Source organism: Pyxicephalus adspersus, chromosome 6 (assembly GCF_032062135.1).
Source record: "Pyxicephalus adspersus chromosome 6, UCB_Pads_2.0, whole genome shotgun sequence".
Taxonomy (NCBI): Eukaryota; Metazoa; Chordata; class Amphibia; order Anura; family Pyxicephalidae; genus Pyxicephalus; species Pyxicephalus adspersus.
The window spans coordinates 62,715,086-62,742,318 of NC_092863.1; the positions used below are offsets into that span (position 1 = coordinate 62,715,086).

The 27,233-nt window shown below is 36.9% G+C and overlaps 1 protein-coding gene across 3 annotated transcripts in view; it reads left to right on the plus strand.

Moving 5' to 3' along the window:
• Nucleotides 1–4,079: 4,079 nt before the first annotated feature.
• The window catches only part of LOX (lysyl oxidase), a 36,755-nt gene continuing 13,601 nt past the window's right edge, over nt 4,080–27,233 (plus strand). Inside the window, exons 1-3 of one of the 3 annotated variants that reach the window (XM_072416043.1) lie at nt 4,080–4,906; nt 19,962–20,070; nt 23,621–23,758. In XM_072416043.1, the coding sequence (XP_072272144.1) occupies nt 4,246–4,906; nt 19,962–20,070; nt 23,621–23,758 (908 nt within the window). In that variant the 5' untranslated portion in view covers nt 4,080–4,245. Of the gene's footprint in view, nt 4,907–11,716; nt 12,402–19,961; nt 20,071–23,620; nt 23,759–27,233 lie in introns of those variants that run through there. The other 2 variants (XM_072416042.1, XM_072416044.1) reach the window with 2 other exon arrangements.

Sequence of the window (27,233 nt, forward strand, 5' to 3'; positions counted from 1 at the left end):
AGAAGGTGTAATAAAGGGGTCGTGGATAAGCCATCCCCCTAACTATAAAAGGGAAGGACACAGGGATGTACAGAAAGTATATATTTAAACATGTGTCTCTTTTACCTTTGTTTAGCATGATTAGTTTGAATTATGATAATGATAACTTCTACAATAGCAATACAATGCATCCAATAATGACTACCTATGTCTTCAGTAAATCAATACAGAAAGTACTGAAGTCCAGCCGGCAACTAGTGTTTACGGAAGTCATCATAGGCAGCTCTTATGTTTTTCACTACAGATTTACATTACTAAAAATATTGTACCTTTTTAACCATTCCAATAATTATTTTCCAGTATAAATCACCTTCTAACATGCAAACCCTCACAGTTTTATCCAGGTTCAGAGTTACATTTCATATTTTATCAACATTTGAACACTGATATATGGGCGCAGCCATTTAGATAGAAACAGACGTATGGTTTATGCTATATGGTATTGGGAGAATAGTAGGCTATACTAACACGAGTATTCACGTGGTTGTAAACGGGTAAAACAGGGACCATACCAAAGAGGAGGAAAAGGCTAGAAGCCTGTTTCTGTACAAATCATGAATCTTTAGAATTTGCTAGAAGCATTTTTTATGTTAGAGAGTAATATCCACAAGGAGTTTAATAATTGTTCTGCCCGATTTTGCTACGTTGTTGCCCTATTTTATTATATTCTGGCTTTATTACATGGTGGTGTATTATGTTGGAATCTTAAATTCTTATGGTCCTATACAGGATCACCCATCCATGGACAATTGTCACCCATAACCTGTCTGGAGTGCTGTTTTAATAATTTAATAATTATATAATAATTATTTAAATTATTATATTTGTGCATATGAACTGAAATTATATACCAAGTGCCTACTGTTATTTTTTTTATATTGTTCATGCTAACTAACCTTTGCTTTCTTTTATATTGTTGTTACCCCATAATGTTTCTCTATGTTGTACAATGCCCCCTTCCCCTTCTTTTTGACCCTGCTCTTCTTTAAATTATTCATAATAAAATAAATTGAAAAAAAAGAAATAGGGAAGAAATAAAAAATCTCATATTAGTAGACAATATGGTAATATATATGTGGTTATTATTAGAAGTTGAATTGGACTAGATTTTTGGAGCCTCTTTCAAATTTGTATGGTTCCTAAGAAGAAGGTTACTACAGTGGTACCTTGGTATATGTCCTTTTTCCATTACAGATCCTTGGACTTATATCAAACAGGACTTATACCAAACAAATTTTCCCATAAGAAATAAAAGGAAAATGATTTATCTGTTCCCATGAAAAAAAATCCTATTGTTATTGGCATATTATACATTGATGGGGCTCTATAAAATAATAAAACACTACTTAATACTAAAATACATAAACAGAAAAGCAATTAGATGAAATAAATTAAAGTTTAACCTCACTTTACCTTGCTGAGAAGATTCGGGTGCCTACTAGGATGGTGCTGAGAAGGGAGGAGGAGGAGATGTTATGTTATTCACAGAGAGTTATAGCGCGGGTTGTTTACTGAATGGTAGCAACTGGCGTACTGACGCTCGTGGGCAGTCGTGGCTTTGTTTCAAGAGAGGTAAATAAGGGTAGCACACGGTGTTGTGACTCATTTTGACCCATACAAGTTCTAGCACAAAGGTTGTATACCAAGCAAAGGTTGTATGCCGAGCAAAATTGTTTCCTAAAAGGACTTATACCAAAGCAAACTTATACTGAGGTACCACTGTATATCAGTTATTGACTTATTACATTCCAGATATTTTAGTGCAGAATTTATTAATTGTCTATTACTGGTATTTGTGGCACTTATGTGACAGACATAGTGCTTTAGCCAGGGTTGTCCATTTTGGAGGCCTTGAGTGCCAATTTCTCATATTTTTATTGTTCTTCTAACAAACAACAATAAATTTAGTGCTGGTAGGTTGTGGTTTACAAAGAGTCAGACAATGACTGGCCCATATGTGGCTTTTAGGGACTAGTGTTGGACTGTTCTAGGCTGAAGATCTTTTTAACATGCTTTAACAAGCAAAAAAGTGACACTTAGCATAACACCCTGTGCCAAAGTACAGAACATAAGGTCAGCAAGGTAGTTAAGAAGTAAAGTGGCCCTAATCATTACATAGGCAGCTAGTTCAGTAGCAGGTTTCCTGAACAGAAATCCTAGTTACCTGTGTTCTTTTCAAGCCTTCATTTCAACTTAAGTGCAGCTAAAAGGATTAAGAAATTGTTTGTTCTCCTCTATAAAGGTGCGTACACACTTCCAATTTTTATCGTTCCAATCGAACGACGAACGATCGATTGGGCAAAAAATCGTTCGTAAAAAAGTAACCAACGACGCCGACGAACGAGGAAACTCGTTGGAAACGAACGACCGGACCGGCGGATCGGATTGGACGACGATCGTTGAACATCGTTCGCGTGTACGGTCGTTCGTTGATCGTCCATGGGCTGAGCATGCGTAATGAACGAACGTTCGTTCACTTTCCTGTCGTGCACATAGTTCCTCTATCGCTTAAACGATCGTATCTATTGTGTGTACAATATCTACGAACGATCGTGTCGTTATCTCTATGTGCAGGATCGGTGCTATACGATCGTTCGTATATATCGTGCAGGATCGTTCGTCGTTCGTTTTCCAACGATAATAATTGGAAGTGTGTACGTAGCTTAACACAGAGCTACTCTGCTGACTTCTTCCTTTCCCATCACTTATCTTCTATGGCATTTGATGGGTGATCAAGGAGTCAGTCCATCCTTGCCAAACCTGAATTTACTTTTGCCCATGATTTTACTACCAGCACAGTGAATAAATTATTGGCTTTTATATAGGCAGATACTTAAAGGCAAAGTGTCTATATGGTTAACAGCAAATGGGCAATGAAGGATGACAATAATGTTATACTGGTTCAAGTCTTCTTTATTAGTGATACATAGTACTGCTTCCATTTTTGCGAAATAGCCTCTAGCAATACATAAGAGTGTATTCTGTAACAGAAGGTATAACCGTAGAGTGTCCAATATGGACTGCTACCCCTAATAATGTTTTTTGCCAAAGCACTCTATGTTCAAATTGTAAGAGCATGGCTAGTATTTTCTGATTGAACAAATTTCAGAAAGTTAGCAGAGGAGTTTTTTGGCTCCTAAAATCTATGTCTACATCTATAATGGTACATTATGTGGCCACTGGTGGTCCGCAAGAAAATTGTTGGTCCGTGGCTCTGTCTAGGAGAAGGACCCTATTGGGGAGGCGCACCAGCTATATATATATATATATATACACACACACATATACATTTGGTACAATATGTGATCAAAAAGGCGACATAAACAGTGAATAAAGGAGCTGCAGTAAAATCTCTGTCTTTGATCGAGAATGTCTCACACTGACGCATTTCGCCCTGTTGGACTTCTTCAGAGGAGAGTGAGACCAGGGAGGATGCAGCTAAATAGCATGAATAGTTGTGGTGTACCACTATTTACCTTAGTATATTGAGAATCTATTGTAATATACCAAATATTTTATTCACACCATTTAGCTCATCCTCCCTGGAAAAAAATACACTTTTACATATACTGTAACAGATTCTTTTCAAACCATTTTTAGAAATCTATGCAAATTTATTAGGACTTTTTGTTGCTTGTTACCCTCAGGTAATGCTAGTGATGCAGAGAGCAGTGGCGTTAATAGTAACAATTAGGGTATGTCTAGCCAACCTCATCAACATCTATATTTTTTTCAAATGCATCCTGTCTTACTTTACACAATAGCCCATTTCTGCATCAGGAAATGTGCTATGCAATTTCGGCAATAAAAAACCAATCAAACTATACAGGGTGTTTTAGAGTATCTTTCTTTATCTGATAGATATTTGTGTGTAACTATTTATGTAAGCCCCTGAATAGGCACATCTTGAAAATATGTTGAGCTGCACATTCTCAATCGCATTAAATGGCACAGAGCCAGTAAGCCTTGTATAACTTTTATAAAATGTGCCAGAAACTTTAAAAACTCCCATCACTCCTCCCCTCTGTTCACCAGTACAAGCACCAGTAAAGCCATAGAAAGATGAGAAGTGGCTTTCTCGTCTCTCTTGCCTTAAAGACGTGCAGCTAACTGTTTATATAAAGTAGCAGCTCTTTGCTTTTTTTATGCTAAGCAAATCTATGCTGGTTCATTGAAACCCTAATTCTTGAAACTTCAAACTGAAGAATGATTAATTCAAAAAGCATATTTTTACTACAGCTTGCTGTGTACTTACACTGCATTTTGCAAGTAACCTGCCAGCATCAGCGAATAGCCAATGGCCCAAATCCTCTATGGAGGCAGAGAGTACAGTGGCAGAACAATGGAAGAGTTTACAGCCTACTGAGCCAGGGAGCTGAGTACCAGCCTGCAAGAAGATCCTCTGCCTCCACTGCATCTCATAATCCTTTAGTGCTACTGAGCACCAGAAACAGCACCTCTCAAGGATCTTCTGGACAACCACAACCTCCCAGATCAGAAAATGTACAGAATGAAGACCGACAAACCACAACTTCAAGCCAAGCAAGTGATCCAACCGGTCGTCTTTGGTTCCAGGCTAACAGAAGAAACCAAGGAGAGGATGCTGCTGGGAGACAGAGAAACAGACCAGAAGGTGCCACACAAAGGCAACAAGGTGCCTCTCAGCCATCTAGTGCCCAACAAGCCCAAAGAGTAAATGCCACCACAAGCAACAGAGCCAGACTGGACATGATGCAAGGAGATGATCCCTACAACCCTCAAAAATACAATGAAGACAATCCCTACTACAACTACTATGACACCTATGAAAGGCCAAGATCTTCTGACAGACAGAGACCTGGCTATGGTACCCGATATCATCAGTATGGTAAGAAGAAGCAAAGATTATGTAAAGTTTATAATTTTCCAAAATAATTTGCATGTATTAGAGTTCATTTAGGAATTAAGCTTCCATGCTTCAAGAAGGCCAGGATAAAAGTGCAAAAGTTTAGAAATCAATTTAAACATAGCTCAATATAGCAAAACAATGTGGTCCTAGAAGGCCTTTATGTAGCCAAGATATACGTTCTACTGCATTGTACAATATTAATAACTTGAACCATCATATCAACTTTCATATCTCTTTAAAAAGGAATGTTTAAGATTAGATTGTTTTTAAGAAGAAGCAGATGAACCATTGAGGCTCCAGTTTACAATATATATATTTAAGTTTTTTCCTTTTGTTTGCTTCATTTGCAGGTTTTTTTCTATTGATTGTCCCAGTGCGGTAATGTACATAACTATGTGCAATTCTATAGAGCAAACGAACCAAGACTTTATATTGTATTTGTGCAGCTAACTTCAATAGATCCACACATAAAATTAGGAGTTAAAAAGTTTTAGCATGTGCTTTGCAGACTAAACTCAGTTCACCGAAACATGATATTCAGCATTGTCCCACAGCTCCAGGCATTCTCACAAATGTCTGCAGACTACTTTTACACAGGCATTTTCATGTCTGTTAAAAATCACTGACAGGTATTGTTAAGTTTGTATTAGGAGAATCCAATTAAAAGGCGGCAAAGTTTGGATAGGTAATATTTGCCTGATCTGACGATTGTGCTCAACATAATGTGAACAATAAAAGGAAGTAATGATGTCCAAACATGCAAAGATTGTTGTTTCTAATTCATCATATACTTTTCCTGAAAACTGTTAGTCATTTCAACCACTCTGCAGTAATTCAGATTTATACTATTGTCTGACAAGAAAAAATATAAACCCTGTTAGATTTGCTATCTGTTGCTGTGCAGAAAATGATCTAATTGTCATGCAAATCTGCATGCAAATCTTTCTAAAATCAGATTTCAGCCCCTATGGCCATAATACCAACTTTGTTACTGATTATGTATGTCATTATCATTGTGTGCAGTTAGACAGATGGTTGTCTTCAGTCTGTACATGTAACTACATGTGGCTAGAGCCTGAAGTTTTGTTATATATTATTGTCATATTGATGGGGGAAAGATATTGAAGGTTATTTTTCATGTTAATGTAAGATGAAGTGTTGCATGATTAAATCAGAGAGTAAGGTGAACTTGATTTAGAAAAAGAAAGCCCTGACAGGTGGTGCTTTTGATTAGGAATAAATGTTATGCTCTATAGGAAGCAAGGAATGTGGAAATATGAAGTGCACTTGTGAATGCAATAGAACTTGTATTCAATAAAATTAATTGTTGACTATTTGGGAGATATGCATGATCATGATAATACTGATTATACATACCTGTCTAAGATGGAAAAATCAGAATATTTCCAGTGCTCTGCATATAGCATGTTATCATATTATGTGTCAAATACATCCTTTTAATTAGTAACATATGTGAATTACAAGACATGTATAGGCAGATAGATCTGTTGGTAGTTCAATAGATTATTAGATATCCCACAAGCAGTAGTAATGTTGTATTTTTCAGTTGTATACCAAATGTTAAAGAGCCATTGTTGTGGAAGATATTGCCTACTCTGCCATTGTATTGGGTTCCCAATTTATGTGGTGCTCAGTCCAGTATTCTGTGTAACTGACGATGAGAGATATCCAGAATACCTATGGGGCATTAGCAAGGTTCTCTATCTACAGGTATAACCCTAAGGCTACATACACATGTGCTATGGTTCTCGTTCGATAATCGGCTCAGGGATGATATCTGGCATGTGTACAGCGCCCGTTGTCGATCATCCGAATGACCGTCCTGGCGGATCCACAGACGATGGACGACGAACGATGTTAATGGAAGTGAAGGGGAGAGAGCGAAGCGGGGTGCCACTCCATCGTTCCCCCCCTCCCCTCTCCATAGAGAAGAATGGCGCTGTCTGTACAGCACTCGTTCATGCATTGTGCAGTAGTTTGTCATTGTAAAGGATCTTGAAAGATCCTTTCCAATGACACGTGTGTATGCAGCCTTAGAGATAGTTACTTATAAAAGACATAGACAAACTAGGTGCTAGTGAATGTTCATATATTTATATATATATATATATTTGAATGTGAAAATGCATTGGGCTATTGTTCCCTTGGCTGTTTGCAATCCATGATATCATGTATCACAGGTCGATAGTTTAAATAGAGTTTGACACAAAGAATGCAGCAAATATGCATCACTTTAAAGGGAAACTGTGGCGTTCTGCTGTTGCATAATGATTGTTCATAATAGATATCAGGTTCAGACAACCCTTTTCTCTTTTTAGTATTTTCGTTGGGTGACTCCTAATCGGGAAATACATCTGAAAACATCTAAACAATTTAATAACAAATGTTAAGTTACAATATATATTATTTAGCATACATATACAGTGCTTTCATCATAATACTGAGAACAGCCAGGAGGGGTGTGTGACCTCCTGGCAAACCTCCCCCTCTGCCCCCTTGAACTGCTGACATTGCATTTATGTCATCAGTTTCAGTCCATCTGTGTGCTGCTCAGCTTCAGTTTTTAGGTTTGAAAGGAATTTCCTCAATTTAATCAAGCAAGCTAACAACAAACAGAAAAGTACACCGATTGCAAATCAGGCTGTCTGTCATTTGGCAAACTATATGCAGTATGCTCTAGTTTTTCATGTATTCATGCCACCCCTACACCTGTAATTTTATGCAGCATTCTCCAAGTTCTGCCAGATTTTTACACAAAAGAGAGGCTTAATTAAAAAGTGGCCAGAGACAGGTTTTATTGCACATCAGTGCTTCTTAAGAGCAACAGAGAGAAGAAATATGAGTTATGCTTTTATCTTAGTTTATCTTATAGTAAATGTGTCTCATTGTTCTTGTTTAGCATTTACTTGCTATGCTATAGAATTGACCAGACTAAGTTCAGACAAGCAGTTGACATTTAAGCGGTTACCTGCTCTCGGGCACTCAATTTCAACTTTGCTTCTGAAAAAAATAAGGGAGTGGTTTTAACACATAAGATCATGGGTCCTTAATGTGTCATAGGAAATGCATTTAAAATGTGTTCCCATTCAAGTCTACAAAAGCAATTCAATGAAAGACTTCAATGAAAAAAAATTCCCCAACTGATTTAAGTAATAATGGAACCTCTCCGGAATACACTACAATTGCAAATGCGAGCTCATGCATTTTATGTCAAATGGTTTTCTGCTCCTTATCATTTAAATGGGAACTGTTGAGTCTGCGGCAGAATAGTGCAGTCAACTGTAGGTCTGAAGTAGCCCTCAAATCCATTTCATATTATGTTGCGGTTGACCACAGTATTGTGGATGAAGAACCACACTGCAGCCACAACATTTACCCAGATTGCAGTTTGCAACTCCTGGGCCGATAGCAGCAGTTTGCTATGTGACTAGGAGCAGCTAACCATGTGGTTTTCTATTGCAAGTATGAAAGGGACCCAAAGGATCACTCCTTTGTCATTGACCAAATGGCAAAAATGCCAAAAAGCCTCTATTAGTAACAACCACATCTGGGGCTAATGTAGGCTTGTCATCTCATCTCAGTGATGGTTATATATATTGTATTCATTGGAGATATTACCAATGTACTGTATGGAGAAACATAGATAGAGTTTTGTGCTAAGGCTGCTTTTAATTTTAAAGTGTTGCTTATGTAGGGCTTATTGGACTAAGGCCAATGCTTATATCAGACAAAAAATATTTTGAGAGAGGCCAGCCTGGTTAGATCATAAAATGCTAAATGCCAAACTTTTTCAAATGCCCTATGCAACTACCAAATTACCAACAGAACAAGCCAGGTAAAACTCCTAATAGGCTTCAACTTGGCTGTATAATGTAGTTTACATGTCAAGCCATGTGAAAAATTTCTCCATTCCAACAGTTGAACAAATGAGTCTTTGCTTGTCAATTCCCCAAACAAGTGATACCAAAAAACATATTTGTAACCCAGGGGTATTTTGTTTCCAAGGTGCTTTAAAAATTGGTCACCTACAGTTTTGGGAACTCTTCAGAGCTGACCTGGAAACTGTAGATTTTTGGGCAGGTTGCCAGCCCACTGGATCAGGTCGCCAGATCTCCAACTCTTCAACTTTATCCCCTAAACCCCTGTAAGACTAAGGTTTAGAGAGCTTTTCCAGTAGCTGCGGTGCTTTGTCTCGTTCACTGTCACTGGATTAGGTAGCTGACGGGAAGGGGTGGGGGACTGTCTTTTGTATATGTGCCTGTTCCTATCAATATCTGCACGTTATTGAAGTTTACCTCTGGTTGCTACAATTGCAATTGCTACATGTTAGCTTTACACCCAAATTACCTTGGCCACGCTCACTTCATTTTGACCACTTCAATCATTTTGCCATCCTGCACCTGCACACCACCACAACTTTCCCCATCCTGAATGGCATACAGTCTTCAGAATAAGTGTGCAACCACTGAGAGACTTGGAAAGACCCAGGTAAATTTTTACAGGTATTTTAAAAATAACCATGAATCAAAACTTCATTTTTATTCATTAATTTGTCTTTATGTTCACCATTATGTTCAGTGCATTAAGTTGGAGTTTGGTTAGGTTCGGGTTTAGGGTTAGAACTCCAGATTATGATTTGCAAATAATCAGCATCAGATATGACATCTAGACCTCAGAAGATCCCCATCAAATCTTCAGAACAAACATACAACCACTAAAAGATTTAAAAAGAACCAGTTAAAATATTTAGAAGTGTTTTAAAAGTAAAACAACTCTATCTCTATGTTCATCATCAGATCCCGTCATTGAGTGTATTTAGGTAGAGCTTGGTTAGTTTAAGGTTAGAATTACACATTGGGATCTGTAAATGTGGAATAATTTGCACAAATTTCTATATTCATTAAACAGGTAACCTGCACTTTTTTGCTGTAGGTACTTTTACTTAATATGCCTTTCTGTGTACAAGGAAACAACGCAACACAGGGTTTTATCATTAACACTTAGGTGGTAGTCGTTGGACATCAGACAACCAAATAAAAACAGTAAAACATTTTTAATTCAAGTAGTGAAGTGCAGGGATCATCTTCCACAGTGATCTTCTTCTCAAATTGGTCAAGGTAACAAAAACATTCACAATAAAAAGGGTGAGAGAATCTGTCTATCAAGTTCACTAAGTGTGATACAAGGTCATAGATTGTGTTGGTGTCCATCCAAAACTAAAATGTTAGCTTAAGTAAACTTATACTTGACTCTTTCATATATTTATTTCCCTTACTTTAACCTGAATTCCAGGATACTATAGAATTGGCACCATTTGTATCCCCTTGGCCTTTTTTATTCTCATTACAAGAAATATACCCTTTTACGGTCTTTTACATAAGTACTAACTGTCAAAAATCACCATCTATACCCCAGCACTGTCAATTTTGCACCTATGTACTGTTGCTTAATTTTCCTTCATTTTTAAAAAATGAATTTCCTTTTATCTCTGCCCACATCCCATTGCTGTACATCAAAGAAATCTGTAACAATGGGCAGGACAACCTAGAAGCATGAGCCTTTCTCACCCTTTTTCCATGGGAGAACCTTTGAAAAAATTTTCAGGTCTTTAGGGAACCCTTTCTATAATCACTATATCCACAGCTCACAGTACATTAGTGTGGTGGTCAGTAGGAAGAATGTCTATTACTTTGCTGGCCAGTGGGAAGAATGTCACCCTTACAAATAGCCAAAAAGATCATTGGTGTCAGATAAATTGACCCAAGAGGCACAAATCGTTCATTGCACAAGGAACCCCTAGGGACCTCACAGTGTTTTAGACCTAAACTAAACTGAACTAAAATGCCCAGGTCATTATAGTAAGTACTGGGGGGGTTGTTACATGATCAGCGGCCAGGGGAAAACCAGATTTAGTGCCTATCAGTGGCTGCTATTTTTGTTTACTTAAGTACTATAGTTAATCTTTTTAAAAAAATGTCATTCATTTATGGAGATGAATAAAATCATGTTTAAATCAATTTTTAACAACGTACAGAAGCGTTTGTGAATTTGGCTCTGCGGTACTATTTCTAAGAAAATGGAGAACAAAAAAAATCTAGTGTTTCCAGCAAAGCTTGGCGGTTCCTAGCTGCCAGATGTGTCTGGATTCCTTCTTTTTCCTTGATAGTTACCTCCAGGATGAGCAGTCTGTAATATAGAGTCCTCACCTTTGTCTGCACTGAATCCTCACAATGTACTCTGCACATAAAACACTCTGCAGCCTCAGCGTGAGCTTAGCAGTTTAGACAGATCTGGATGACATGTCAAATAACACATTCTAAGTCTATAATGTGACTAAAAAACATGAGGGCAGTCAGCCAGAAACCGTTTGCTTTATGTTTGAAGTAAAGAAAGGCTATGGAAACTCTGAAAACCCCCATGTACATTCAGGAGACCACTCCTTTAAATAAAGAACTGTATTCACTATTTACATTACAGGGTTGCACTGATGTCAATAGAAATACATGGATTCTGGTGTGGCCCAAGCCCTTAGATTTTCTATAAACTTTTAGTTTTAGGGGAGGTCTAGTAACATTACTCCCAGTCCCCCTCCCCTCTACTTATTACTAGCACCAGCAAAATATTAGAAAGATGAGAAGGGTCTTGCATCTCTTTCCCTACTAGGCATTTTGCAGCTACCACATAGCTTAGATTACAAGCTTGTTTCCTTCTTTTTTCAGATTTCAGCAACTTCTCATGTGCGCATTCTTTGCTTTATTTTTTGTTTTTTTTTAAGTGTAAACTATGGGTTGCACAATTGGTAGTGTATTTTTATTGCAGCTGGCTGTTTACTTTTGCTGCAGTTTTCAAGGCAACTGTCAAAGCTTTAAAAGCCACAGTAGCCAAAGTTCATTTTGGAGACAAAGGGTGCAATGGCAAAACAGTGGAAGAGTCTACAGCTTGCTCAGCCAGGGCTCAGAGTACCAACCGCCCAGGAGAAGAGAGCCTGCTGTAAGTGCACCTAGTAGTTCAATGGTGTTGCTAAGTGCAAGAAATCATACCAGTACATCACCACCTGAACCTGGAAGGCAGCACTCTTCTAATTCTGGTAATGGTCAAACTAGGGGGTTAGAGCGCACCCAAAGACCAAGAGACTCTTCTGGTCAATTATGGTTCCAGGCATCCAGAACCAGAAGCCCTGCAGGTGATACTACAGGACAACAGAGGACCAGAGGGGATGCTACTAGAGCACAGCATCAAAGTACAACTCGTCCATCTAATAGGCAGCAATCACAGAGAGTGAATGCTACAACAGTCAATGCCATCAGGCAGGATGAGATCCAAGGAGATGACCCATACAACCCCTATAAATACAGTGAAGATAATCCTTATCAAAACTACTTTGATACTTACGAGAGGAGGAGAGAAGACCAAAGACGGAGGCCAGGATATGGCACCCGATACTTTCAGCATGGTAAGAATTAGGCAAAATGTATGGGGGAACCTAACAAAAACTGTACCAAATACTTGTAAGGCAGGTGCCCATTGCACCCAGTCATCATTCTTTAGCAGTTTGTAACATTATTGATAATGCCAACATTTTGCCTATGACAACAGTGCTTTGTCTATGTTGCAATTTGTATTAAAAAAAAAAAAAAAAAACCACTAGTTACTTAATACATAGTTTGAGTTTTACAAGATTAATGCACATCAATATTTACATGATTATCTCAAAAGTTTTGTAAACGTTCAAAAACCTGCATTCAGTCACATTTACATAGAAATACATTTAGAAATACATTGTTGCATCAATACTAAAGTAATACAATTACCTGTGAAAAACGTGTTTCAATCTTGAATTGTCACAGAAAAAAATTTGTATTTCCAACCATGCCTATAAAGTGAACAAGAAAAGATAATAAAGCAGCTTTTTGAACATTGCAGGTGGAATTAAACTGCACTGCAGTAACAGAGTAGAGAATGTTCACTGAAGAAAGTGAATTTTTATGTTGGGTGAAGTTTAATGACAACTCACTTTGCAAAGAAAATTCAATCATTTAGAAAAACAGACACACGATAGTTGAAATTGGTAGTTTCACCTTAAGCTTGTTGAAAATCACTTTGCAAAGAAATGTCCAATCATGTACAAGAACATTAGAAGATTGGACATTTGCATGAGAATGCAAATAGTAATTCTGCATTTTGCAAAGAACTTTATAGACCAGTTTTTCTCAACTGGGGTTCCTTCAGAAGTTACAATGAACAATTTGTGCCTACCAATGATCTTTGGCTATCTGTAAGAGGCATTCTTCTCACTGACCACCACACTAATGTACTGTGAGCTGTGGATATATTCATTACAGCAGGAGCTCATTAAGACTGAAACCATTTTCAAGTCAAGAAAGGCTTCCATAGAGGAATTTTTTTGCATTCAGCTAAGTTCCTAGCAATGCCAGTAGCCCCTTTTACCCCATTATGTGTTATACTTGAGAACACTAGCCAGCTTCACAGAAAATGTCAATACATAGTCAACTAATTAATTCTTCTTTTAAATATGGATTTTATGAATGGCATTTGTGTATATGCATTCTGGCTACTGGCACAACAGTAAAAGTAAAATCTTACAACTTTCAATGCATTATATTACTTTTTAAACATTTACACACAAATGAATGTATACATCCAACCTCTATTACCCAGTATGTGGGAAATATGATTTCTTGAAACCAACAAGAGGCAGGGACATGCAGTTCAGTGTGCATTCCCATCTGGACTTGATAACCCACAAAATGTTCTTCTGGTTGTCAAACTGTATGTAGTTCATGATGTACGTGTATTGCTAATGTTTTTTATGCACACCATGCAATGTCCTTATATCCTATAGAGTTAGCATACCATGTCCAGTGTAATTCTTTAATGTTATTTCTGCATTAGTCAGTACTCCGCTGCTGGAGAATGTACAATGTTTAGTCTATCAAATCTATATCCCAATATATTTACCAGTAGTTGTGGTAACATACGAACAACTCAACTGTATGATGGGCTTAATTCACTAGAACTGACTGGAGACCATTCCCTTTTAAAGTGTTGTTCATTTACTGAAATAAGAAAGGTTGTGTACACTGCAATCATCCAACCATATGGAATCAAATCCTACTGAACACTTCATCACCCTATTCAGTAAACATACACTTATTAAAGTTAGCATTCACTTTGTTTAGTGAATTTTCACTTTGTTAGTTAATCAACCCCTATGTGTGGCTATACACGCCCCCCCCCCAAAAAAAAAGGAAGCAAGTACTCTGATTCATGAATCACTTCATGAGATCTTTATGCTGTATAGGGGTTAAAACATTCACAGTTTTTGGTTAGGTCTAAGTGAATGACTTGAGCAACAATGAGTCTCCTCAATGTAAGGTAGATAATGTTTTAGTAAGCCATGGCAGGTGTAACCACATTCAGGAGTCAAGAGAGATGCCTTATCCTTCCTTATTTCCAAAACTAAAAAAAATGCCTTTAAACATGTTTTAAATATCTCAAAAGTGAAACATCTGCAGATGTACTGCCAGCTCATAGTACATATGTGAAGGTATGCAGGCTTCTCTGTCCTTTATGGGAAGGATTTTTGTGACTGTGTTTTGCTCAAATGCGGATCAATAGTTGGCTACTAAGAAACAGCCTGCAGCCAACCTGTGGCTCACGTTCATGAAACTGAATATAGCATCTGTGATTAATTTCCATAATCTACAATAGCAAGCAATACTACACTGAACCCAGTTACCTCCAGAAACAAACTAAAAATAAGAATTCTACTTTGACCACTTATAAAGCACTACTGGAAAAAAAGGGAAAAAGAAATACATTGGAAATACATTACTAAAAATGTGCACATTTCTCCATGTTTAATTTAAAGGCCATGCAAGTATAGAAAAACATATGTTTATATGCTAGAACTGCACTCCATTCCTAATCCCAGTTTGTGAAATTATACCACTTGGCTTTTTTTGTACTGAAATTGACAGACTTTATTTAGTAAAAAAATGCAAATCTTCCTCTAAAAATTGTGAAAACCAATAATGTTAAACCCTAATTCCTGTTTGCTTATTCACCCAAGTAGAATTACTGACTGGTTTTGTTTGCTGTCTGTGTAGATTTTCTCTCTAACTGTCCCATTAACCAATAAAACTGAAATTAAAGTGAAGATAATTCAAGAGGATTTCTCTTACATTGCAGGGATTTTCTTTTACTTTCTGTTGAGTTTAAAGGAGAGAGATTGAAGGAAAGTCTCCCTGATGGGCAGTATAAACTGTAGATTTCAGATAAAGTTAGCTAGTCATCAGATGCATATAGCTGAAGGTGTATGACAATCTTTCTAAACTTGTTTTTTTTAACATATAAGAACCCTTGAAATAACTTTCTGTATTTAGAGAATCCCTAATTTTGTTTTTGGGAATAATCCCAAGATTATTGGTGTCAGCAATTAGTTATATGAGAGGCAAATATAGCTCATGGTTGGCATTGCAACCTGAGAAGGAACCTTAGGCTTCCTCAGAATCCTGGTTGTAAAAAGGGTGGTCCACGATATTTTCTATGATAATATTAGATTTGCTTTCAAAACTGCTTTTAAATTTTATAAGCAATATACAATAGACATTTTAACATTAACACTAGGCCCATGGATATAGAAAATCCACAAAGAGACATGAGTAATGGAACAAGTACTTGCAATGTTGTACAAGGAAAGTTCAAATCGCACCCCTCTGTGCTCTAAAAAACAAACAGACCCTTTTTTTAAGTAATAGATTTTCTTTTAATTTATAAGATCACTGTGATCCCATGATATGAATAAATCAGCACATTTCTTAATCTGCATTTAGCAAAAGATTTGTATGTGTCCAAACAAAGCTGTTACACTTTCCACAAATGTCAGAAACCCTGGAGGCACATTTAATTACTGTATCAATTGACAAACAAATAATCTTTTTCTTGTTTTTGGCATATCTCTTTTTTAGAATGTGAAATGGACTTTTTTTGACTTATTTTAATTACCATTCTGGGAATATGTGTTCCACAAGTGAAGCCATTCCTGTGAGAATTTAGAGAGGTCAAGTGCTTTTTGTTCTAAAAAGCGTCATACCATATACTCAGCTAAAGACAAAACTGCACAAGGCACATTTACAGATAAATGATTCATGCCTAGCTTTTCAAAGCCTTTCACTATTGACTGACACCGGTGTATGCCAAGTACACTTAGTGACTTGGATGACACCCAGCTAGCTAGCCAAAAAATTAAAATAATTAGCCCATTAATATATGTATATTTATTGATAGGCTAATTAAACCTAGAAATGTTTCCCTCCCAGGTAATATCTCTGCCACTATAGGTCCTCAGTCTGATGTCCAACATCATTCAACCCACTTCTTCTAAATCAAGGTCCTCCTGAACCTGATTAGCTCATATCTCTACCACCTTCTTTCTTTTCTTATTGGCAAACCTTATGTCAGAAAATAAACTAATTGGCAAAACGTGCTACTCTTTGCTCTCACATTTACAGAGATGTAGAAGTCTAATAAATCAGATACAGTAAATACTTAAACAACTTGCATTTACTGTTGCATTAATAATTAAAAAGCGGAATTTATTTCTACCTTTTATATCTTCTGGGAGTTTTAATTTATTGTTATTAATGTCATCTAAATCAAAGTTAGGTATAGTGTCTAGTTCTTAAGTTTAAGAATGAAAAAGGATGGGCAGAATGGAATAACCTGGGCAGGTAAAAGAGTGCTCATGTAAAATGATAGTGTGAATCAGAACCATGAGGGTATGTCTAGTGGTGTTAAGACTTTGTTTTCTCATCTAAAGAAGCCCTACAACAACACCTTGTCTTGACTGTCTATGGTTCCAATGTTTTTAGATACTCTTGTAGGTAAGTATATTAGTAATAATAAGTCTTTTTCTATGCAATTGTGGTACTATTGCTGATAAGAAACCATCATTGTATGCCAGGTTGGTGCATATTTATTGACTTTATATCAAACTTTTTATCTGGTTGACTCGTCTCAAAAATGCTAGCTGTCTGGATATTTTCAAAAAATGGCTTAAATTTGTAATTGCTGTTCAGTTTGCAAACTGTATTTTTTTTTTTATTTCAACATCACTTCCAGGTAAGTCAGCAATATCATTCCACTTATATGTGCCCTTAAAGGTTTCCTAGTGTACTTTTGTATAGGCAGCTCCAACGCACACCCTTGTACTGTGGAATCACTCTACAGGCTGTGCTCGCAATATAGCTACCTTTGTTTTCCTATTTTCCTGGGAAGTTATTCTATTTTTTTGTATTTAAAACTTACATATTGTTTGAGGTCTCATACTTTAACTTGTTATTGGAGTAAGAGTCATATCTTTTTCTTTGATAACACAAAGAACAATTCATTCCAAAATATGCACATATAATCCAGCCTGTCTAAGTAAAGGAAATAAAATTTTCCATCCTTTGAAATAAAGGTAGCCTGGATTATTTCTTACTTTTATGTATTTTAGGAACCCTTATGAGGATAAAAAAACAAACTAATGTGTGACGGTGTTATTATATTTAAAATTAGGACAATGTATTATTTTATGTTATATGATGTGTTTCTTGGCTCCTACATACAAGCAGCATGTGTTGTTGAAAGTTATTTGGTTTGGTTAGTTAGTTAAATACATAGGCACCTATATTAGCATTGCGTTTTCAGTGTTAACCCTAAGATTTTGGTTGCATGAGTGCCAGATCAAAGAGGGATCATTCAGACCACTAAAAAAAGTTAAAAGTTGTATTCAATCATTTGACAAACAATTCAAATTTTGTTGGACCTCTCTTTGGTCTGGCACACATTATTCAATTTAAGCAAATATAACATATGGGGTAACTGAGAGATTTACCAGTGCCAAACCCCAAAAATATGTTTTTTTATGAAAAGTTGCCAAAACTTTACCTTTAGGGGAAGCTACCTTAACTTAAACAATATACACACACTTGTGCAGCCTCGATGGAGACACATACAAGTGTTTATTTCCACATGTAACCAGACTAAAGCTCCTCTTCAATTATATCATGTTATCTTTCATTGAAAAGCTAGCTAGGTTACTTAACTTACTCAAAGTAGTTTCTATTTTTTTATGCTTTTATGTTTTATGAGAGTTTTTAAATCTTGTTTCGTTTACATTTATTAGTTTTCAGTAACAGGTGTTTATAGTAATCTAAAGGTTATTATGAACTGTGGCAAAACACTATCAGATACAGTTGTTATTTTGATAGTCAAGAATATATGACACTGAACAATAAAATGCATATTGGAAATTCACATATTGTCACATACCATATATATACAGTCAAAAGTAGTTATCCCTCTACTATTTTGTACTACTCTCTCCCCCCTCATAAGTTTTATACAAACATTAGATGATTGTCAGCTGTCTGACAGCTGAGTTCGCTGTCTCTTCAGAGGTCTCCCGAAGTCATTAATGAACAACTGATCAGGACTGATGTCTGTGCACTCCTATGGAGGAGAGCACAGCAGGTGCCGCTCACTCCTCCTCTGCCCTGCCCTCTCCATTGAACAGAATACCTCTGTGTTTACAGCACTTGTTTCTTCACCTGTCACTGGAAATGATCAAGAAAGATTTCCAGTAACAGTCATCTGACGTCTATGTGACGTCTGTACGAGGCTTTAGATTGTAAGCTCCATTGGGTAGGATCCTCCCGGTCTCCTGTTTTATTGTCGTATTTGTCTATTAGGCAGGTTTGTCATTTGCAACCCCTAATTAATGTACAGAGCTGGGACAAATGTTGGTGCTTTATAAATGAAGGTTAATAATAAAAAATAATTATTATTTCAAAGGTGGTAGAAACAAGCATTTTAGAGGAGTGCTATATTGAAGTTTTCCTATGCAGTTCATCATAATCAATGTTCCTTTCTTGCTGAATACTGTACTTGTTAACATTTAGTCAGAGTTCCCCAACAGACCTGGTTCCAGACTGCCCATGTATTACAACATCTCCTGTGTCTTTTTGAAGTCTGAGTCACGGCTGAGTAAAAATCACCAGTGCTTTGTCACCTTGTCAGCGGAACATTGGGAGGGTCTCCTTACCGGACATTCAGTACTACGCCATATATACTGTATATACATTTTCCCCTCTGCTTAATGCAAAACATCTGTAATGTTATGTAATGTAAACCAGCAACACAAGTGTAAGGGAAGAATGAAATGTTGTATGTATAGCACCATTGGGAAGATGTTTTCACTAATTTATTTCACTAATTTCACTACCTTTCCTGATAAAACATTTCTCCAAAATATCCCTATTGAAAGATTTCTGTTCAATTGACAACAGTTCCAATTGTAGTACCTATGACAATGCTCAGCAGGACAAACATATGAATAAACCCAGTAGGGACAAAGACAGCAATAAAAACCAGAGGTTTTATGCTTTCCACACTCTATCTAAAACCACAAAAAAAGTTTGCCATTAAATGCACTTCAGGTAGAAATCCTAAAGCTGAACTCCAGGAAAACAGTAAAATGTATCTAAAAAATAGGAAGTGTTTTACCATTAGTAAATAGCAGTTAAGTAACACTCACAGGTCTTGTCTGTCACTGGACTGTGAGTGGTGAAGCAGCGGATTTATATGGTCAGTTCTCTGCCACTTCATCATATTCCTTCTTAGCACATGATCACAGAAGTACAGCTTGTTTTCTTGTGCTGTGTTTTCCTCTTGCAGACTGAGTTTAAATGTGTATGAGACTGCAAGAGTCTAATATCAATGCAAATTCAGGTGCTTTTACTGCTTGCATTAAAAAAATACATTGACCTATGTATAACTATAGATATGTATGATGATTACTGTCATTTAGTAGATTCCAGAACATAAAAAAGGGTTTATCATTATTCTTGAATGTGTGATTGTGTGACTGATGAAAATTGATACCTTATAAATGTTTAGACATTTATAAATGCAGCACAATATGAATTGATTTATTCTCTGTTTCTAGGCCTCCCAGACTTGGTACCAGACCCATATTACATCCAAGCCTCTATTTACGTGCAGAGAATGTCCATGTACAGCTTAAGATGTGCCGCGGAGGAAAACTGCTTGGCAAGGTCAGTGTGGCTCTGTGCATGGAAACACATCTGTTTTATTCTCATATATTCTCTTCAAAAACTGTTTTTTATTGGAATGCATGAGATACATTCTAACATTCTCTCCAGTTTAGGTAAAACTAAGAGATGTCAGGAAGTGTTTCATACTAAAGAATGAAAGGCATATCACTTGTACAACCTCATAAATAATGATGAGCAAATTGTTGAAAAGCAACTCTGCTGCCAATTTAGTGTTGCCAATGTGTTTCCAGCTGGATACTTGCTAGTCCACTGGCTGTTTTTGTTTTAATTAAAAGCAAAAAACACTTTGTTAAAGTGAACTGGTAAAGGGTTGTTTTTCTCTTGTACTATTGGGAAATTTATTATGTCATGATATTGGGGCTGGGGGGCAGGAATGAGGAATACCATGGATTTCTTTTCTCTGATATCTTTACACTTTCCTATTCGTTCGTAATTTTTGTTTGTACAATCTGATTATTTTGTACATTTTCAATAAAGTCTAAATAAACCCTGGGGATACCCACCTGTCTCCATTCCATCACGGGTGCTGCGGTCTTCTCCCTTCTTCTCTTCCGCATTCTGATCATTAGCTATCATAATTGTCTGGGCCTGGATTATGCCGCTCCTGCGCAGGACAACGGGAGTTGATTCAGTCCTGGTACCCATAGGAGAAGTCCACATTGCCAGGTAAACGGCAAATACAATCAGGAAGGTAAGAATACTTATTGCAGAAGGGATGCCACCCGGCCCTTTTCTGCATTAAGGAACTGCCGGATTCTTTTTTAAATGCTCTACTCCAATGGCTTACTACTATACTACTGTTCTTCACACTCCCCAATCATAGTTTGACAACTTCTGCAACAATCATAGTTTGACAACAACTGCAATCATGAGTAAACCACTTTTATGTGTTGGCTTATTCTTTCCAGAGCTCCGTATTGATTGAATTTTGCTTTCTTAGATAACAGGTATGAAGTAAATGTACCTTATAAGCTAGAACTCAGATACAGACAGGGACTTCTTTAATAATTTACAGACAGTTCAAAACTGCTACCTGTATATGTGGTGTCTGTCTTTTGAGAAGAACCTAAAAAGAGGAACAGATAGTTGCTATTATTACATTGTAATTTTGGTGTTGAATATATTATATAAATCATCACCAGAAAAGGCATTGTAATTAGGAGAACATCAGTGACAAGGGTGTGCTGGGATATTTCTTTATAAATGCCTTGTATGCCTTAAGTTCTTATTACTGAAGAAAAGACTAGGTATAATTTACTGTTCTGTTCTCATGCTTTAACTAATAAATAACTTAAATAAATACATCAACCTTACCTTTCTTCTTCCACACCTCATTTTTTGTCTGGCAGACTACAAGGATCATCAAGTCCTCTCCCACCAATCTATGCTGTCCATGGCACAACCCTTTTTTACAATATGCTTTCTTTTCCTTTAGTCATCTAGACTTAGCAGCATTAAATCGTTGTCCCTTGTCCAGTAATAAGCAGAAAATATCACTTTTCAATAAGGATCATTAAAGATCACCTAATTGCTACAATACACTAATCTTAAAAAAAACAACCCAGTGGAAATTAGTTCTGCGTTTTATCCAGCCAGTGAGAGATTTAAATCAGAACTCATCATCATGAAACTAGGAGCTTCGGTTGTATAATACAATAATGAAATGACTTCTGTAGTCTTTTATGCTCAGCAGCAGGCTTCAGTTACCATTTGCAAACAAGTAAAATGATGATAGTATTTAGATTTTATTAGGGAATCAGCTTTCCTGATAAATTCTCAGTAGATAATGCATACATAACCTTAGTGTGAAAGGTATGGTAGGTGCTCTAATACTAAAAAGAAAAAAATCTCATTTGACAAGTTCATAGGCATGAAATAACTTAATGGAAAGCTTTGTGGTCCTACCTTCAACCTATTACATATTCAGATGAGGAGAAAATGAGCCTTTCCGTTATTATTATTAATATTATTGCTATTAGTAATATAATGAAATATATATTACACAACACTGTACATTACACAGGGGTTGCATAAAACAAATACAAACAATTACACAGGATTCTACAGAACTTCATCTGGGATTATGGCTAAGATCATCATTTACGCACATATCTACATAGCAGAAGAGGTGAGCAGGAGGACATTTAGTTCATTCAGAATTCTAAGATACCTGACTCCAGTATGTCTGAAGAATAATTACATAACTCTATTTACTTTGGCAACATCTCCTGTAGCAGGAATGTGCAGCTGATAAATCAGGCCAGACCTAATTGTAATTCTATGTATAGACGGCTATAATCAGTGACTTCTCTGATGTATGAGGTAGGCATTACGATCTGCTCAGATGTCAAGATGTAGGCAGCAAGTTACATGAACTTCTAATTCGATTTGTAGTCTTTTTTTTTGTTATTGAAGGTCGCTGTGGTTACTGTAGTAAAATGTTATTTCCCAAAGAGGCAAGTACACATTTTATGAACACACTGGCCTAACTTATTGTACCAAAACAGAAAAAAATAAAATAATCTTTTGATGCTGTTTATTAACACATTTATTGTAAAGTGGAATTAAGGAGACATGCAAAGTCTCCATTATTTTTACTTACTATGAATAGTACATAAACCATGGTAGGGTAGAACCAGACTTTGTTCCTGGTAATGCCAGGGATAGATCTAGATGCTGGGGACAATGTAACTCCAATAACCAAATGACCGAAGAGCATCACGGTGGTCCAAAGAATCGTCAGTGAAGATGGCAACTTCAGGGGTTGCAGTAGTGATGGGATCTTTGATCTGTCATTGCTGCAGGACACAAAAAAAAAGTATTCCATAATATGCAAGTATGCATGATAAAAGCTTACCCCCAGTAACATGGGTTTTGTTCCACTTTTATAATTTAAAACATATCCAGACCCAAGATCAGAACCGTAATGTATTGCAGCTTTGCATTCCTTGGATATGGAGGCTGCATTAGCTTTCTTTGTTCAGGCATTTACACCTTTTTTACCTGTTGATTCTGCCAGTAACACCTAGATAGGAGCTTTGTAGATTGATAGTAAAGCTGTTTAACAAGCTGTCTTTATATTAATTAGGAATTCTACTCGTCTTCAAAAATGCTAAAACATGTTTGCCTAAAGCAGCCTGGAGTCAATTACTTTACTGCTTTGTGCACTGTGTCTTACATTGATTGTAAAAGGAAATAAATGGTTTTAATTGGTGTCTATTGGTTGCAATACCAGTTCAGATGATCAGAAATGTATTTTTCATCATCACCAACAAAAAGTAATCATTTTGCAAGTCTTCTTTTAACAGATGTTTTCTTGTCCTTTTCAGAGTATGAATCACCCTGAGTCATGTAATTTGTATTATTATAAATTTATTCTTTGGTTGTAAATGTGTCCTGGTTTGAGTTCTACTAAGCACTTCTAAATATTTCAATGTTTTTAATATTTCTGTTCATTTGTATAAACCTGACTGAATGTTAATGGATTTTTACTACGGTGTACTAATAGTGTTTTTTTCTAATTTCATAGCTCTGCCTACCGTTCTGATGTCAGAGATTATGACCAGAGAGTGCTTCTACGCTTTCCCCAGAGAGTGAAGAATCAAGGTACAGCTGACTTCCTTCCCAGTCGACCCCGCTATTCCTGGGAGTGGCACAGCTGCCATCAGTAAGTCTGTCCTTATTTCACCTTATAAAATATTTTCTGCAAATTCATAAAATACATAAAAAATTACAAACGTTACTACCCAACATTAAACTGTGTGAAAAGGTTCACTATCCACAAAGGGGGAAAAGTGTTGTTTCCATGGCAAACAAACTTCTAAATGTATAGGTTAGGGGTGGATCAATACCTTTATAATAAGTAGCAATAACGAATTCTATTAAATTTATTGGAGTGCAAATCTACACTTTTTCCAGCTGTAGCCATAAGTGGCTGTAGACTGCGACAGATATACCACTTTTTTCTGTGTTTTCCTATAGATTGAGGGGGTGCTGAGAAGTTCCTGGTTTTGCCCAGAAAGAAGAGAGCAAGAGTTATGAAATAACACATTTATTCAACACATCGCTCATTCAGACTGATGCAGTTGGTACAGCGTAGTTGCAGCTTTTCTAGACCGTTAAAATAAAAGTCCTTTGGTTGGGCTGCAAACCAGCTCTCAGCAGCAACTTTGACGTCAGAAATGTCCTCAAAACGTTGCCCCTTGAGGTGTTTCTTTAATTTTAGGAAGAGATAATAGTCTGAAGGGGCCAGGTCAGGTGAGCAGGGGGGGGGGGGTTGGTGGACCAGTTGGAACCCCAGCGTATTCAATTTGGCAGCCACAACGTTGGATGTGTGCGCAGGTGGATTGTCCTGCAAAAAAAGGATTCCTTTGGGCAACTTTCGACGGCGTTTCATTTAAATTGACTCCTTCAGCTGGTCCAGGAGGTTAGCATAATACTGTCCAGTGATACTAGAGCCCTGAGGTAGGTAGTCCACCAACAGAATATTGTCTTTTTCCCAGAAAACGGACACCCTGACGTTTTTGGCCATTTTCTGGGTTGGGAACTTCTTCAGCCATGGGGACCCGCTGTGGCGCCATTCCTTTGATCAGGGTGATCAGGATCATAGATGTGGAGCCAGGTTTCATCCTCAGTCACTAACCTAGCCAAAAAGTCTTGTGCAGATTCAAAATGGGCCAAACGGCTTTGGATGCTTCAACTCGTTTCCTCTTCTGATCCCTGTTCAAACATTTCGGCACCCACTTTGCTGAAAGCTTGCGCACGTCTAGGACAGTGGTGATAACAAACCCAACATGTTGCCGTGAGATGTCAAGTATCTGGGCTATCTTTTTTGCGGATATTCGCCGGTCCTCAATAATCAGCTCATGGACAGCATTGCAGGTTGCCAGGTCAGTTGAGGTTGGGGGGCGCCCACTGCGGGTCTCATCTTCAAAAGTGAAATGCTCAGTCTTGAAACAAGATATCCAGGTTTTGACAGTGCTGTAGGATGGACACCTCTCCTCCAGTGTTTGTGACATCTCAGTGTGAATGTACTTTGCTGACTTTCCCTGGAGAAACAAAAACTTCATGATGGCCCGTAACTCCAATGATGTGAAACTTGCTTGTGCCTCTGCCATCACAGCTTCTCACTAAAAGAAAAAAGTTTTAGGAATCACAAAGACCTGACATTTGCACAGTTACATACTAAGATTTTAGGCTGTCATATGCCTCCACACTGATTTTTCTATCTAATCTGGAAGGTGCAAAGTCAGGAACTTCTCAGCACCCCCTCCTATTCCCACTTTTAGAGTGGCCAACTTGTGATAATAAAATGGAGATAAGGCTAATCCCCACTTTGACTTAATTGACTTTTCAGTTTTCAGTTTATTACCATTTTTATTATTAGGGTGAAAACCAACAATAGGACCAAAAAACATTGATTAACTATTTGGGATTTTAGTACATGTATGTATTTTATACAAATAGTTGTATATTTTCAATTTTTTTTTCTAGACCATAAACAGGTGAAAGAGGTAAAAGCAGAAAACACTGTACCTGCTAGGTAGCTTTTCTCTCTCTATTTGTCCTCTCTGTATGTCCCTGCCAGGGAAATTCAGCCTTTCTATTTGTCCTGGGGACCAATGCCTCCATGCATGATAAAGCGTGGTGAAAAATTATTTGGAATAAGAGGGTAAGGTAATATCATTCAAAATGCCCTCAGAGGGAATATCCCATTGCTTTGGAAAGATATCTTACTTTTTGCTGTATCTCTTGGACAGGCAATGTGACAATTAAAAAAAGGGGTGCTACCCTCTCCTGTATTATCGACTAAAAAATAAAAATAGTTTAAAATTTGAATACATTTGGAGCTAGCAATAAGACCTCAAACATACATAATAAAATGTGTTTTTGGACAGTGCTTTGAATTATTAGGATCTTAGTATTTTTTACTAACGTTGGTTTCTAACAGCCTAGAAACCTTTGGCCATTGTTTACATTTAAGGGTTGTCAGGCTATCATGATCTTATACTTAGCACCAGATTTTTATACTTATATTAAAGGTAATAAAGGTAGATGATCAGAACACCAACCAGGCAAGCTGGATTTTTTAGAAGCAGGTCAGCTATGGCAGCTTATATAATTTCTCAGTGATAGATCTACTTTAATGACTTTATCTTGGATATTTTAGGATCATTGATAGTCAGTGGGAGGTGTTCCACCACCACTGACAGCCTGCTGAGAAACAGTAATTAATGATAAAGGCAATAGTGTTAATACTTTTTTTTTAACTACAAAAAGGTGATCTTGCTTACACAGACATAAAATTTAGCAAAATGCCTCCTTCAGTCATGCAATTCAGTAAATCAATATGCCTATAACAGAACAAAACTTGATTGAAATTTATAGCTATTTTAAAAAGCATTTCCATCCAATTTAACTTTGCCTTGAAGGGTTTACTTATGTAAAATCTTTGTCACTCAAGTTTAAAGAAATTCAGTATTTCATCTTGCTATCACAACAGTTTTAGAACAGGAAATTATGAAAATGCTGATCTCCGGAACATCTGGTTTTATTCAGCAACGTGAAAAGCTGGTGGCTGTACATTTCTTTTTCCCCCTTTGAGATCATGTCTTTGCTATGTTCAAATATTTGATGATGCACATCTATATTTTCAGTTAAGTGAACCTTTTCCAGTGAAATAATGATTGGTTGCATTTGCTTTCCACATTCACCCCGTCTGTCTGTATTTTAGATCACCGCTCTTTATATTTTTCCAGAGCAGCACTAAAGTATCTTAATAGCTACTGAGTGATTAATAGCTACAGGAAAGAGTAGCTGTACTTTCATGCAATGTACTTATATACAATTATGAGAAAAAGAAAGTATGCAGTCTTGCAATTCAAATGTTTAGCACATCAGGACATAATAAATCATAAAAAAAATAATAAAAACATTTGATTCTTAGCAGGTCATTGTTTTAGGTAAATACACCTGCATATGAACAAGAACACATGACATATTACTGCATGTCTTTTTGCATTTACCAAAGTCAAAATGCAGTGTGTGCACTTCCATAGAAATTATACTGGTAAGTAGCAGCCAGGTGCTGCTAAGCAATTGCACTTTATTATTGGATCATCAGCAAGTGTCACTGCCTCTAT